The sequence below is a fragment of the Oncorhynchus clarkii genome, chromosome 17 (assembly GCF_045791955.1).
Source record: "Oncorhynchus clarkii lewisi isolate Uvic-CL-2024 chromosome 17, UVic_Ocla_1.0, whole genome shotgun sequence".
Taxonomy (NCBI): Eukaryota; Metazoa; Chordata; class Actinopteri; order Salmoniformes; family Salmonidae; genus Oncorhynchus; species Oncorhynchus clarkii.
Genome location: NC_092163.1, coordinates 27,071,221 through 27,084,850, shown reverse-complemented (window position 1 = coordinate 27,084,850; position 13,630 = coordinate 27,071,221). Strand labels below are relative to the sequence as shown.

Genomic DNA, 13,630 nt, shown 5'->3' with positions numbered 1-13,630 from the left:
ACGTTAGCTAGCTAGCCTAAGCTAAATAACTAGCTACGGATATCTTTGAAAATGTACAATTCTTCCATAAAAACGATTGGATTATGTCTTACCCGTGACGGTTAGTAGCAAATGTTTCTGTAATGTCCCCTCACGCCCACCAAGGCATATGTGGACGGTAAACGATTTCTCAGAAAAACTAGAAAGATGTCTGACAGGTAGCGCTCACAGCCCTTGGCACGGTTTCCACCAGGTTTGCACAAGCCCATTCACTTCTTCGTAAATGGTATTACGGCGGTTAGCAAACAAACACTAGAGGTGCATGCCACCACCTACTGTACTGGAGGAGTGTGTAGTCAATCACAGTTTAATAAAGACGGACAAAAATAAAAAACAAACACAACCTGACTTCCGCCTACATAGACATACCCAAAAGCACTGTAATTCGTTATAATGAGAGGGCCATAAACAAAACCTAGTAATGCTTATACTACCAGAAATATTACAATCTCATAGTTATGTTATCTATTTATCAAACATAGTTAGTTATACATTGCTGAGGTGTAGTCATTTTTAGGACACAAGGTCAAGTACACAGTACAAATATGATTAAAATGTAAAAATACAAAAATCATATAATTCTTCCTATTCAACAAAAGTGGGGGAATAGGGGTTTAAATGATTGAAATGCTTTCTAAATATAGTAACAATCAAATCACATTTCTTATAACTTTCAAATAAATATGATCATACTTAGTTACAGTACAAATTGTAACTGATGACAGAGCATTTTCTGCCCAGTGTTCTCCGCCATTCAAATGCCTGCTGACTCGTTACAAACTTCAGCTCTAAGGACAAGTTGATTTTGTCTCTCTGTGACCAAGAGAAGGTGATCTTGTTTCAATACTACAAAATTATTTTGTATTTTTTTATGTTGAAAGCTCTAAATCCACCAGAGAATATTACAGCGAGATGAGACTGCGTTTGCTGCCATTGCTAGTCTCCCGTCCCATATGTTGTATTTTAAGCAGAGCTGCCATGTTCACAAACAGGGGTATTTGATCCTTTGTCTGGATAGGCCAGAAAATGTGAGGTGTCGTTCCTTATGCAAATTGGGTGTCAGATTTTACATACAGCTACAGCCGGAAGTGACTTTTCGTAGCAGATTAGAAGAGAATTTTAGCAGACCCTAACCCTTTTCCTAACCTTAACCTCATTCACCTAACCTGCTGTGTAAATTCTCATAATCTGCTCCGAAAAAGTCACTTCCGGTAGTAGCTTTATTCTGCATCTCAGATGAGAGTAGAGAATGGCATGCGAAGCAGGACAACCAGAGCTGTCACGGAGTTCACATCAGTTGATGTTGTTCTGTTCACAGAGCACTTTGTTCACAAAAATGTGCTGTGTGCATTATGGTGAAATGCTTACTTTCGAGCCCATTCCCAAAATGCAGAGTTAAAAAGTAAGACAAATATTTGCTAAATAAAAAAGGAAATAGTAACACAATAAAAAACAAGCATCCTTACCCATCGCTCCACAAAAGCTGCGGCCCTTACAGAGCAAGGGGAACTACTACTTCAAGGTCTCAGAGCAAGTGACGTCACCGATTGAAACGCTATTTAGCCGCTAACACCACCGCTAACTAAACTAGCCGTTTCACATCCGTTACACGACAAAAACAACAACAGAGTTACACTTGGGATAAGCAAACATACAGTCAATAACATAATAGAAAAATATATGTACAATGTGTGCAAACATAGTAAGATTAGGGAGGTAAGGCAATAAATAGGCCATAGTGGAGAAATAATTACAATTTAGCATTAACACCGAAGTAATAGATGTGCAGATGATGATGTGCAAGTAGAGATACTGGGGTGCAAAAGAGCAAAAAAATAAATAACAATATGGGGATGAGGTAGTTGGGTGTGCTATTTACAGATGGGCTGTGTACAGCTGCTCTGACAACTGATGCTTAAAGTTAGTGAGGGAAAAATAAGTCTCCAGCTTCAGTGATTTTTTCAATTCGCTCCAGTCATTGGCATCAGAGAACTGGAAGGAAAGGTGGCCAAGGGATGACCAGTGGCTTTGGGGATGACCAGTTAGATATACCTGCTGGAGTGCGTGCTACAGGTGGGTGTTGCTATGGTGACCAGTGAGCTGAGATAAGGCGGGGCATTACCTAGCATATACTTATGGATGATCTGGAGTCAGTGGGTTTGGCGGCAAATATGTAGTGAGGGTGGGTAGTATAGAGGGCTTTGGTGACAAAGCGGATGGCACTGGGATAGACTATATCCAATTTTCTGAGTAGAGTGTTGGAGGCTATTTTATAAATGACATCGCCAAAGTCAAGGATCGGTAGGATAGTCAGTTTTACGAGGGTATGTTTGGCAGCATGAGTGAAGGACGCTTTGTTGTGAAATAGGAAGCCGATTCTAGATTAAATTTTGGATTGGAGATGCTTAATGTGAGTCTGGAAGGACAGTTTACAGTCTAACCAGACACCTAGGTATTTGTAGTTGTCCACATATTCTAAGTCAGAACCGTCCAGAGTAGTGATGCTAGGCGGGCGGGCGGGTGCAGGCAGCAATCGGTTGAAGAGCATGCATTTAGTTTTACTAGCATTTAAGAGAAGTTGGAGACCATGGAATGAGTGTTGTATGGTATTGAAGCTCGTTTGGAGGTTTGTTAACACAGTTTCCAAAGAAGGGCCAGATGTGTACAGAATGGGGTCGTCTGCGTGGAGGTGGATCAGAGAATCACCAGCAGCAAGAGCGACATCATTGACATATACAGAGAAAAGAGTCGACCCGAGACTTGAACCCTGTGGCACCCCCATAGAGACTGCAAGAGGTCCGGACAACAGGCCCTCCGATTTGACACACTGAACTATCTGAGAAGTAGTTGGTAAACCAAACGAGGCAGTCATTTGAGAAACAAGGCTATTGAGTCTGCTGATAAGAATGCGGTGATTGACAGAGTCGAAAGCCTTGGCCAGGTCAATGAAAAAGGCTGCACAGTACTGTCTTCTATCGATGCTGGTTATGATATCGTTTAGGACCTTGAGCGTGGCTGAGGTGCACCCATGACCAGCTCGGAAACCAGATTGCATAGTGGAGAAGGTATGATGGGATTCGAAATGGTCGGTGATCTGTTTGTTACCTTGGCTTTCGAAGACTTTAGAAAGCCAGGGCAGGATGGATATAGGTCTATAACAGTTTGGGTCTAGAGTGTCTCCCCCTTTTGAAGATAATCTTTGGTCCTTAAATGGAACTGGTATACTTACTTATTTATCAGAATTTTCTTTAACCAAATTTGTTTTTAAATGCAGGGCCGACAGACAAGTTCCTTACTTTCCCCCCCTTTCTGAAGTAATGCTGCAATTAGTTGGTTGTAATTTTGGATAGAGCAGATATTTCCATATATTTTAGTTAGCTGCATGTGTGACAACTCCACCAGTCCTATTTATGATATAATTAACAAAGATTGTACTCGTTTGTTGTTGTTGAAAAAAAGGTTAGGGTTAGGGTTGGACATAAAGTTAGGGTTAGGTTTAATATCTGATTTTAAGAAGACACATTTGATAAATGGGCGGGAATTAGCCATAATCATGACTTTGTGGCTATGTTAACAAGGGAAGACCGCTTGGGAACCATCTGTGTCATGTGACCAATGTAAGGCGATGTGAGCAACAACGTAGCTAGTAGGCCACATTTTTTTTACATGATAAATGAGAATTTCTAGAAATTAGAGATTCACTTCCAAAATGAAAATAAAACAAAATATTTTTACACATTGAAACTAAATCTTATGGGAGCCAAAACAAGATACAATGAAAAATGTTAAACAAGCAACATTTATTTATTAACTAGAGTTTGGGTTTTGCTTGTTTGAAACAGGATTACAGTAATACATATTCATAAGAGTACACAAATCACAAACTCTGCACTGGACCTTTGGTGACAAAACTCTCCCCTGCACAGGTTGGGGTGCATATGTGAGAATTAAAAAAATATGATATATTAGAACACAAATAATATGTTCTATGTTATTATCTACAATGTATTGTTATCCATAGCCTATACTTTGTGTGTGTGTGTGTGTGTGTGTGTGTGTGTGTGTGTGTGTGTGTGTGTGTGTGTGTGTGTGTGTGTGTGTGTGTGTGTGTGTGTGTGTGTGTGTGCGTGAGAAAAATATATAGTTTATCTCTGGGCTAGCCTATCATCAGCAGATGGCAATGTCTGGCCCAACAAACCTCTGAGACATCTATAGTGGGGTCAGAAATTATTAACACCCTTGATAAATGACTGTATAAAATATAAAATTAAAATAGTGAGTTATATTGTATGCTCCCAAAAAATTGGAGCTTATATTATTTTATACTAATACAATTACTCAGAGAAAGATTGTGTTAAATAAGTAATAAAAAATTACTAACACCCCTGTTTTCAATACCTTTCAATACCTCCCCTTATGAGGATAACACCACTGAGCCTTTTAAAAAATGTTTGGGAGAAATCTTAGACCATTGCTCTGTACAGACACCTTCCAGATCCTTGATTACCTTCGTATGTACTCATGGACTGCCCTCTTCAATTCAAACCACAGGGTTTCAATGGGTTTTATGTCTGGAGACTGAGTTGCAAAATGTTGATTTTGTGGCCAATTAACCATTTCTGTGTGGATTTTGATGTGTGCTTGGGGTTACTGTCTATCTAGATGATTCACTTGCAGCCAAATGTCAGCCTCCTGGCAGAGGCAACCGGGTTTTTGGCTAAACGTTTATGATGAGGTTGACCTTAACATGGGTCCCAGGACCAGTGGTAGCAAAATAGTCCCATAGCATCAAAGACCCACCACCATATTTTACAGTGGGTCAAATGTAGATGCTAAACCCACCGCTGGGGTGTACGTGGCCAAAGAGCTTTATTTTCATGTCATCTGACCAAAGCATCGGTTCCAATCCAAGTGCCAATGCCATTTAGCAAACTCCAGGCACTTACCTTTGCTGTATAACATGAAAATAGAGCTCTTTGGCCACACACACCAGTAGTGGGTTTGGCGTTGAAATGAGAATGCATGAGCAGAAAAAATATGGTGGTGGATCTCTGATGTTATGGGGCTATTTTGTTTCCACTGGTCCTGGGGCCCTTGTTAAGGTCAACGGCATCATGAACTTTACCCAGTAAAAAAGCTTGCATCATAAATAACTACTCATTATTATTTGTAGATCAGTCACATCAACTTACCCATGATACATCACAGTTTTGATTCTCTCAAACAGGACCATTATCTGCTCATTTCGCTGAGTCTACCTTTAACCTACAGGTAGCTGGAGGCCAATTTTTATTTCCTTCATATCAACATCCTTATTGTAGCTCTATCAATTTATTCGCTTCTAATGTTTGAAATTCGCCTATTCTAGCCTTTTCTACCATTTATATTATAAAATAATGTTATTATTGCGCCACGTAGTATCTTTTCCTACTCTTGCCTAGCAGGGATGCGCAACAAAGATGTTGACCAATCAGCGCTCCAGAAGGTGGGGTTACCTACCGCAGAAAGTTGAAGAGCAACATCACTGCTGGAGTACGGTTGCAGATCAACATCACTGTTGCAGCACTGTTGCCTCGGTTTAACAGGGCAGGGCGACACTTTTGAACCCATTGTCAAAAGGCTACACTTTCCAACGAGCAGGTGTCTGTCTACAAGTCGGCTATACATCTTCCACATCAAGATGTTGGCGTGCACAAAGATGATCACTTTGTGCCTTCAGTCGGCGAAAAATAAGCATTTTCGCTCTCAGCAGGAACAACCGCAGCCACTGCATAGCCCTGTTAATGGACTTCCAATTTTCAAAGATGTAAGTAGTCACATATTCTCTCTGAAAGCTCTGCATACTGCTGTCAGAAACAATCACGCTTTTGAAATTCTTTATTTGCCTATGGTTGATGTGTGTTCATTTAGGGGGTGGGTATAATTTGTGGAACGTTCCAACGGGAATCTGTTCCAATAACTTCGTAAATAACAAGGATGCCAACAAACAACGCATACAAAGTAGCATGATCAATTCACCTAGCTAACTAGTTGCCGAATAGGCATCAACTCACCACGTAGCTTAATATTAATGTTTGTACATAGGCTACCAGAGTGAGGACAAACATTTTTCAGAATAAACGTGGTGAGTGAAAAACCAATTTGCCCCTCCCTACCTGGTATCTTATTCTCCCGCTATACAACTTTGTATGCGTTGTTTGTTTACAACCTTGTTATTTACGAAGTTTTTGGAACAGATTACTGTTGGAATGTAACACAAATTATACCCACCCTTGTAAGCATGCAGAAAAACTATTATGCATAGTTGAACTATAGCCTAATGGTGTTAAAAACCAGTGAACCTCTATGTATTTATAATCAATCATCATGGAGATTAAGTTGCTTGTTTTGTAAGCATCTTGTTTTAAAAATTCATGATAAATACATCTTGCCATATTGTGGCTAAAGACACCATTATCGACCTACTGTAACCAACACAAACATTCAATTGAGGTTAAGTGCCCATATCTCCACCACACCTTGCTGCACTCATTGACTCCTGATATGATATTTGACGACCATGAATTGAACTCAACCGCTATGTGTGTGTTTGTGTGTGTGTGTGTGTGTGTGTTTAACAAGAATAGTAAACAAACAAAAATTTGACCAACTGGGGACATTTTGTTAGGATCTAGGGTTAAGGTTAGGTTTTTGGGTTAGGGTTAGTGATGCACCGATATTACATTTTTGGCTGATACCGATATCTGATATTTTCCTTGTAAAAAAAATAAAACAATACCGATAACCGATATTAAAAATTTTAGCGACCTTTTTACGCATTCTAGTACAGTTAAATAGTTAACACACACACATGGACACAGCGGTCTAAGGCACTGCATCTCTGTGCAAGAGGCATCACTACAGTCCCTAGTTCGAATCCAGGCTGTATCACATCCGGCCGTGATTGGGAGTCCCATAAGGCGGCGCACAATTGGCCCAGCTTCGTCTGGGTTTGGTCGGGGTAGGCCGTCATTGTAGATAAGAATTCATTCTTAACTGACTTGCCTAGTTAAATAAAGGTTACACACACAAACACACCACACTGACCAAAAAGTTATTTTGTTGGCTTTACTTATGTCCCCACATCATCCAAACCTATTTCTTTCACTTGCTGTGCTGTTTCGTTGTTCAGTCGTTCAGTCGTTTCATTCTCAAACAGGATTTCTATGGAACGCCGTTTGGGTCTTTGCCTGTCAAAAAATACACTATTTAAAACTATTTGACGTGTCAAATAACACTGATGTTTCAAATAGCACTATTTGACGTGTCAAATAAGTTTGTTGACCAATCAGGACCTGAATATGACTGCACATCACACAAAACATTTAACGCAATCATACATTTTTTAAAGTAGTTATTACACATTGATTACACTATCACTCGTATTTCATACGTCACAACGATTCATCGATACGTATGCTATGATGCTAGTGAAGTTGTCTTGTGCACCTACAGTGCTGGTCATTTAAAAAAAAGCTAGCTAGCTCATGAATGCAAACAATGTTCTTCCCCAAAAACATAGCAAAATGACAATCTGTTTGACTAGCTATATAGTTAGCTAGCTAACTATACAGCTAGGTGATATAGTTACGTGTCATCATCTAAAATAACCCAAATTTATAAGACAGTTCTTATTTGATTAATGGTGGTCGGACCCTTCTATGTGAAGCTAGCCACAATAAGGCTTAGCCACAATAGTGGACTTTGCAGTTAGCCTTTGTTATGTTCTAATTTTTCAGAGTAAATAACTCACGGACACTAGAGAAGCTTTAACCAAGTTTAATTCTTCCCAAAGGGTCGTTACAGCTGTAATTCAGACACACAAAAAAAATTCAACACAAGCACTGATATTTAACCTTTTCACACACAGTGAGTTGGGATCATATGTTATTTATGTGACCCTCTCTCTCACCATGCACTAACCAGAGGAAGAATAATGAATGCGCTTAGATAAAAATATATTGTCTTTGCCATCATCTCCTTGAAAATGTATTGTGCATTTCAGAATATTGATTTATTGAGATGCATGCACTCTTGCCTGACAATGCCAACTGATGAACTTTGATTTGATTTTCTATCGCTCTCGAGATAAACAACCCAAATATAGCGTTAGAGAATGTTTGGCTAATTCTTTCGGTTGATAAGTGGATGAGCTCTATGTGATATGAATATATTACAAGGCTAAATAGTTCTAAGATACCGTTGTATAATTTGCCCTTGGAAATGTCATATTTTGCCCTATAGGTAACATAGAAAAGTCACAGTTTATGATAGCATTTTGAATTCATTGGAGTGTGAAGCTGTGCGTAATATTTTTAATCGGGAACACAAATAATCATGGTCTTAAGCTGCAATTTGAACACAGAGGAATACAACCTCACATCTCAACTGCTTGAATTAGGCAGAAGGAGAAGGCAGACGCTTCAAAAGATTCTCCTCTAAAGGTTTGATGGCTTCTTTGTTGACCGTGTGTAAAATATTTGTGCTTGAATGTGCGTGTGCGTGCATGACTATGCGTGCGTGCAAAACTGTACGTTTCCGTACACTGAATAACAGGAAGTTAGGACGCGGGAGATCATCCCCAGGCAGTCACTTGGGTACCAGTCTCCTTCGCCTCATAGAGAACAGTGTCAGTAGGACTCGAGGTTCCCACTAGTTTAACACCTTCCAACGTGCCACCCAAAACAGAGACGCTCTGGGATGCAAGGCTGACCTTTATCTGCACGTTGTAAATGATGCATTATCCTCTCAAAACACTTTAGCAAAATATGGGGCCATGCAACTGAGCCTTTCTCACTGCCATCTAGAAGCAAATGCCAAGTAAATAACGTTTAGACAGATAAGAGAATGTGTTGGTCCAATTAGAGATACAATGGGTTTCTTTTAATACATTTTCTTTCATTTCCAAGGAAGACAGGAAAGCTAAGAAATTACATTCAATGTGAATTTTTTTGTTATTCATTGAAGTGTAAAATAGATGTTTTCAAATCTGTCATTAAAACAAGCAAAATGAATCATGGGAATATACAGTTGAATTCTGAAGTTTACATACACCTTACCAATTACATTTAAACTCAGTTATTCACAATTCCTGACATTTAATCATAGTAAGAATTCCCTGTCTTAGGTCAGTTAGGATCCCCACTCTATTTTAAGAATGTGAAATGTCAGAACAATTGTAGAGAAGGATTTATTTCAGCTTGTATTTCTTTCATCACATTCCCAGTGGGTCAGAAGTTGACATACACTCAATTATTAATTGGTAGCATTGCCTTTTAATTGTTGAACTTGGGTCAAACGTTTTTGGTAGCCTTCCACAAGCTTCCCACAATAAGTTGGGTGAAAGTTGGCCCATTCCTCCTGACAGAGCCTGTGTAACTGAGTCAGGTATGTAGGCCTCCTTGCTCGCACATGCTTTTTCAGTTCTGCCCACACATTTTCTATAGGATTGAGGTCAGGGCTTGGTGATGGCCACTCCAATACCTTGACTTTGTTGTCCTTAAGCCATTTTGCCACAACTTTGGAAGTATGCTTGCGGTCATTGTCCATTTGGGAGACCCATTTGCGACCAAGCTGTAACTTCCTGATGTCTTGAGATGTTGCTTCAATATATCCACATAATTTTCCATCCTCATGATGATATTTTGTGAAGTGCACAAATCCCTCCTGCAACAAAGCACCCCCACAACATGATGCTGCCACCCCCGTGCTTCACGGTTGGGATGGTGTTCTTCAGCTTGCAAGCATCCCCCTTTTTTCTCCAAACATAACGATGGTCATGATGGCCAAACAGTTCTATTTTTGTTTCATCAGACCAGAGGACATTTCTCCAAAAAGTATAATCTTTGTCCCCATGTGCAGTTGCAAACCGTAGTCTGTCTTTTTTTATGGCGGTTTTTGGAGCAGTGGCGTCTTCCCTGCTGAGCAGCCTTTCAGGTTGTGTCGATATTGGACTCGTTTTAACGTGGATATAGATACTTTTTTTACCTGTTTTCTCCAGCATCTTCACAGGGTCCTTTGCTGTTGTTCTGGGATTGATTTGCACTTTTCGCACCAAAGTACTTTCATCTCTAGGAGACAGATCGTGTCTCCTTCCTGAGCGCTATGACGGCTGCATGGTCCAATGGTGTTTATACTTGCGTACTATTGTTTGTACAGATGAACCTTCAGGCGTTTGGAAATTGCTCCCAAGGATGAACCAGACTTGTGGAGGTCTACAATTTTTTTTTTTAGGTCTTGGCTGATTTCTTTTGATTTTCCCATGATGTCAAGCAAAGAGGCACTGAGTTTGAAGGTAGGCCTTGAAATACATCCACAGGTACACCTCCAATTGACTCAAATTATGTCAATTAGCCTATCAGAAGCTTCTAAAGCCATGACATAATTTCCTGGAATTTTCCAAGCTGTTTGAAGGCGTGGTCAACTTAGTATATGTAAACTTCTGATCCACTGGAATTATGATCATGTGAAATAATCTGTCTGTGAACAATTGTTGGAAAAATTACTTGTGTCATGCACAAAGTAAATGTCCAGACCGACTTGCCAAAACTATAGTTTGTTAACAAGAAATTTGTGGAGTGGTTGAAAAACGAGTTTTAATGACTCCATCCTAAATTTGTAAACTTTCGACTTCAACTGTATTTCTATAATTTACAGTAAACACAATGGCATAACTTTGCACTTATCAGCTTGTCTAGCACAGACAAATGCATCCAAAATAGAAAAACAATTGTGTTAGATATGTGGTCACACTATTTGTCACAACTGACTGGTCTGGGGCTATGAGCAAATAGACATTGACAGTAGGGGTCATAGGCTAGTTGAAGACCCTGTGGTTGTTGACTTCTGCAAGATGATAGTTGGAGGCAGCTTATTAATACGCCGTAGGTTGAGCTAGGGATGGATCCTGATGTCAAAGGTCATTAATCTTCACTTATCCCAAGTGATGGAGAAATCAGATTGAGCAATTGCTTGTCACATGTAAGTGTTGTTTTATGCTCTTTGGATTGAGTTAGATTTGATTTGTTTTACAAGGGATCCTATGACTATGAATAAATGTGTGGATAAGTGGATGTACGCATTTCTCTGCATGCTTGTTTCCTTGTCACAATATATATTTCAATTAATAGCCTACCCTCAAATACTCCATTAACACAAAAGGATATCACAGTCTCTGGGAACTGTCTTTTATGATTAATTACCTCAATTTGAAACAGCCTTGCAAGAAACCCTATTTTGACGCTTTGTTAAAGTCAATACCTAAATGTTTTCCCTTTTCTTTCAGATTTTCTGCCGCGCTGACAAAAACGGTGAGTAAACAACAGTTTGTGTTGTGAATGTGTATGTGTGAATGTGTTGTTTTTTACAGTTATCTTGTTCCATTTCTAAAGGATCATCGTCACACGGTACCATTTAGGGGGGAAATATGCTGTTGTTATTATGGTTCATTCAATCGTGGCTTTCGTGGTATTCCCACACAGAACTAATATGCATTAAAGTAAAACACAGGCCTGTTCCGAATGGACCCACGGACAGTCAGACCCATTTCTGAAAAAGCCTGTGGAAAACAGACCCGTGCCCGTTCGGATCCGAGAGACTCTTTCAGATCCGAGGGTAGAGAGAGAGAAAGAAACCTCCGACCTGGCGCAGCCAGTGCCATCAATAAACTAGGGATATTGGCCAAATGTGTTTTCAGCACACGTTACGTGTCCAAAGTACAAAAAAACAATTCCTTGTGTTTCGATGTGTAGCATATGCAAAACTTTATAGCCTATTTTAATCGTTTTTACTTCCCTAAAACAATACTTGTCAACCTCACCGTTCAGATGTCAGATTTGAGCGCTAAATGCATCAAGGCATTGCATGCATAGGCCTAAAAACGTAGTCGTTCACTGTATGACATTAATATAAAAAAACAAAAGTTCAATAGCTTGATTTTTTTTGCTGTGGGTTCAGTTTTATCACTAGCACATAGACCTACAGTCAGGAAGGCCGCAACTTGGGTAGCACACGCGCCAAATATAAAACAGCTTGTTGCATTGTTGCCATATACATATAATCCATAGAAGGGTTTTTGGAACCAATTTGACTGTGAAACTCCTTCGTATGCTAGCAATGGCTGCCAGTCCTGACTTGGTAACTGCCATCTATGGATTAAGTTTCTGTGATTGGTTGCGGCTGTCAGTTTGCCCTTCTCCCGCCTCCTCTCTCATCAGCAGCAGGTGCACATTAAATGAACAGAGGACGGGTCCAATCAGGTCCAGTCAGTAAATACATTTTAATTGCACATACCTGAGATCCGTGGCAATATATCAGACCCGACCCAGATCCGAGGTCAGAATTGGGTGCCGGGTCAGATCTTGGAATTTTGGGTTTGGTGGACCCGTGAAGACCTCTAGTGTAAGTAAATTTTTCTCCATCGAAAACTGAATGGTGAACAATTACTGCTTATCCAATCATAGCTAGGGCCAGGAGTGTTTCCTGGTCAGGTCACAGGATCAGGAAAAAAACTTCTGGGCTCTATCTCAATTAAAGACACAACAGCAATTTTTTTTATTGTTCCTGTTGAAAAACAATATCCCAAGTATAAATAAAACTGGACTAGACATTGAGAGAATGATTTTCAGAGGGCTGAGAAACAAGGCGATCTCCAAGAAAATCGAAAGCCATTTTTCATTGACGTCACAAATGAGGTGAAAGGTGATTGTAAACAAATTTGGAAAAAGATATAAAACTGAAAATTGATGTAAGATTGATCGAGGATAGCTACTCTATAGCCACTACTTTTAACCATTTCTTTATTCAGTCTGTATAAGATCTGGGGGTGAAAGTTTACAGTGAGCACGGTATGTATCACCCAATGCGAAGACTGACTCAACAAAATCTTAAGCAGCTTGAAAACCACTAAAGCCAAATGTGTCTGTGGTTTTGATCGTGTTCTTTAAAACAAAGATATTTTAACCTCCCCAATAACACATTTGATTAATTTATCCATAAACCAAGGTATATTCCCAAAGGAATCGAAGTCAGATGTTGTTACCCTGATATAAATGGAGTTTTTTTTATAATCAATAATTATAGACCTATAAGTATTCTAAGTGTTCTGCCAATCATTTCTAAGGCTGCAGAGAAGGTAGTTGCTGAGCAATTGACGGATCATTTGAACACTAGTGATTTCTCATTGCACCCTATGCAATTTGGTTTCAGAGCTAATCATTCTAATGAGTTAGCAAACTGTTATTCTTTGGAGAATGTTCAATTGAAACTTGACAAAGAGGGAGTGGTAGGAGCTGTGTTCTTAGTAGGGATACACAATATATTGTTGAGTATATCGGAAACATACGATATTAGCTAAAAATGCTAACATTGGCATCGGCCCGATGTACAAAATCGATGTCAAAGCTGACGTGCATACCTATATAACGTAAGTAGATGACATAATGATGCCACGAAATACAGCGCTACACAGAACAGTAGCAGAAAAATACTCAGCAAACAAGTTCAAGTTGAGCCGTCACTTGAAAGAGTAAGAACATTTCAGCGAGACAACTCA

General features: G+C 39.6%; 2 protein-coding genes across 3 annotated transcripts in view; one reads left to right on the top strand and one right to left on the bottom strand.

Annotated features, from left to right (window-relative positions):
* LOC139370657 (E3 ubiquitin-protein ligase Itchy-like) overlaps positions 1-240 on the bottom strand; it is a 58,964-nt gene extending 58,724 nt beyond the window's left edge. For both annotated transcript variants that reach the window (XR_011627161.1, XM_071110263.1), the window contains exon 1: positions 93-240. The gene's annotated coding sequence lies outside the window, so the exon portion shown is untranslated. The remainder of the gene's footprint in view (positions 1-92) is intronic.
* A 5,479-nt stretch (positions 241-5,719) lies between these two features.
* LOC139370656 (N-terminal EF-hand calcium-binding protein 1-like) overlaps positions 5,720-13,630 on the top strand; it is a 53,807-nt gene continuing 45,896 nt past the window's right edge. The window contains exons 1-2 of the mRNA XM_071110262.1: positions 5,720-5,845; positions 11,363-11,387. Coding sequence (XP_070966363.1) covers positions 5,720-5,845; positions 11,363-11,387 — 151 coding nt within the window. The remainder of the gene's footprint in view (positions 5,846-11,362; positions 11,388-13,630) is intronic.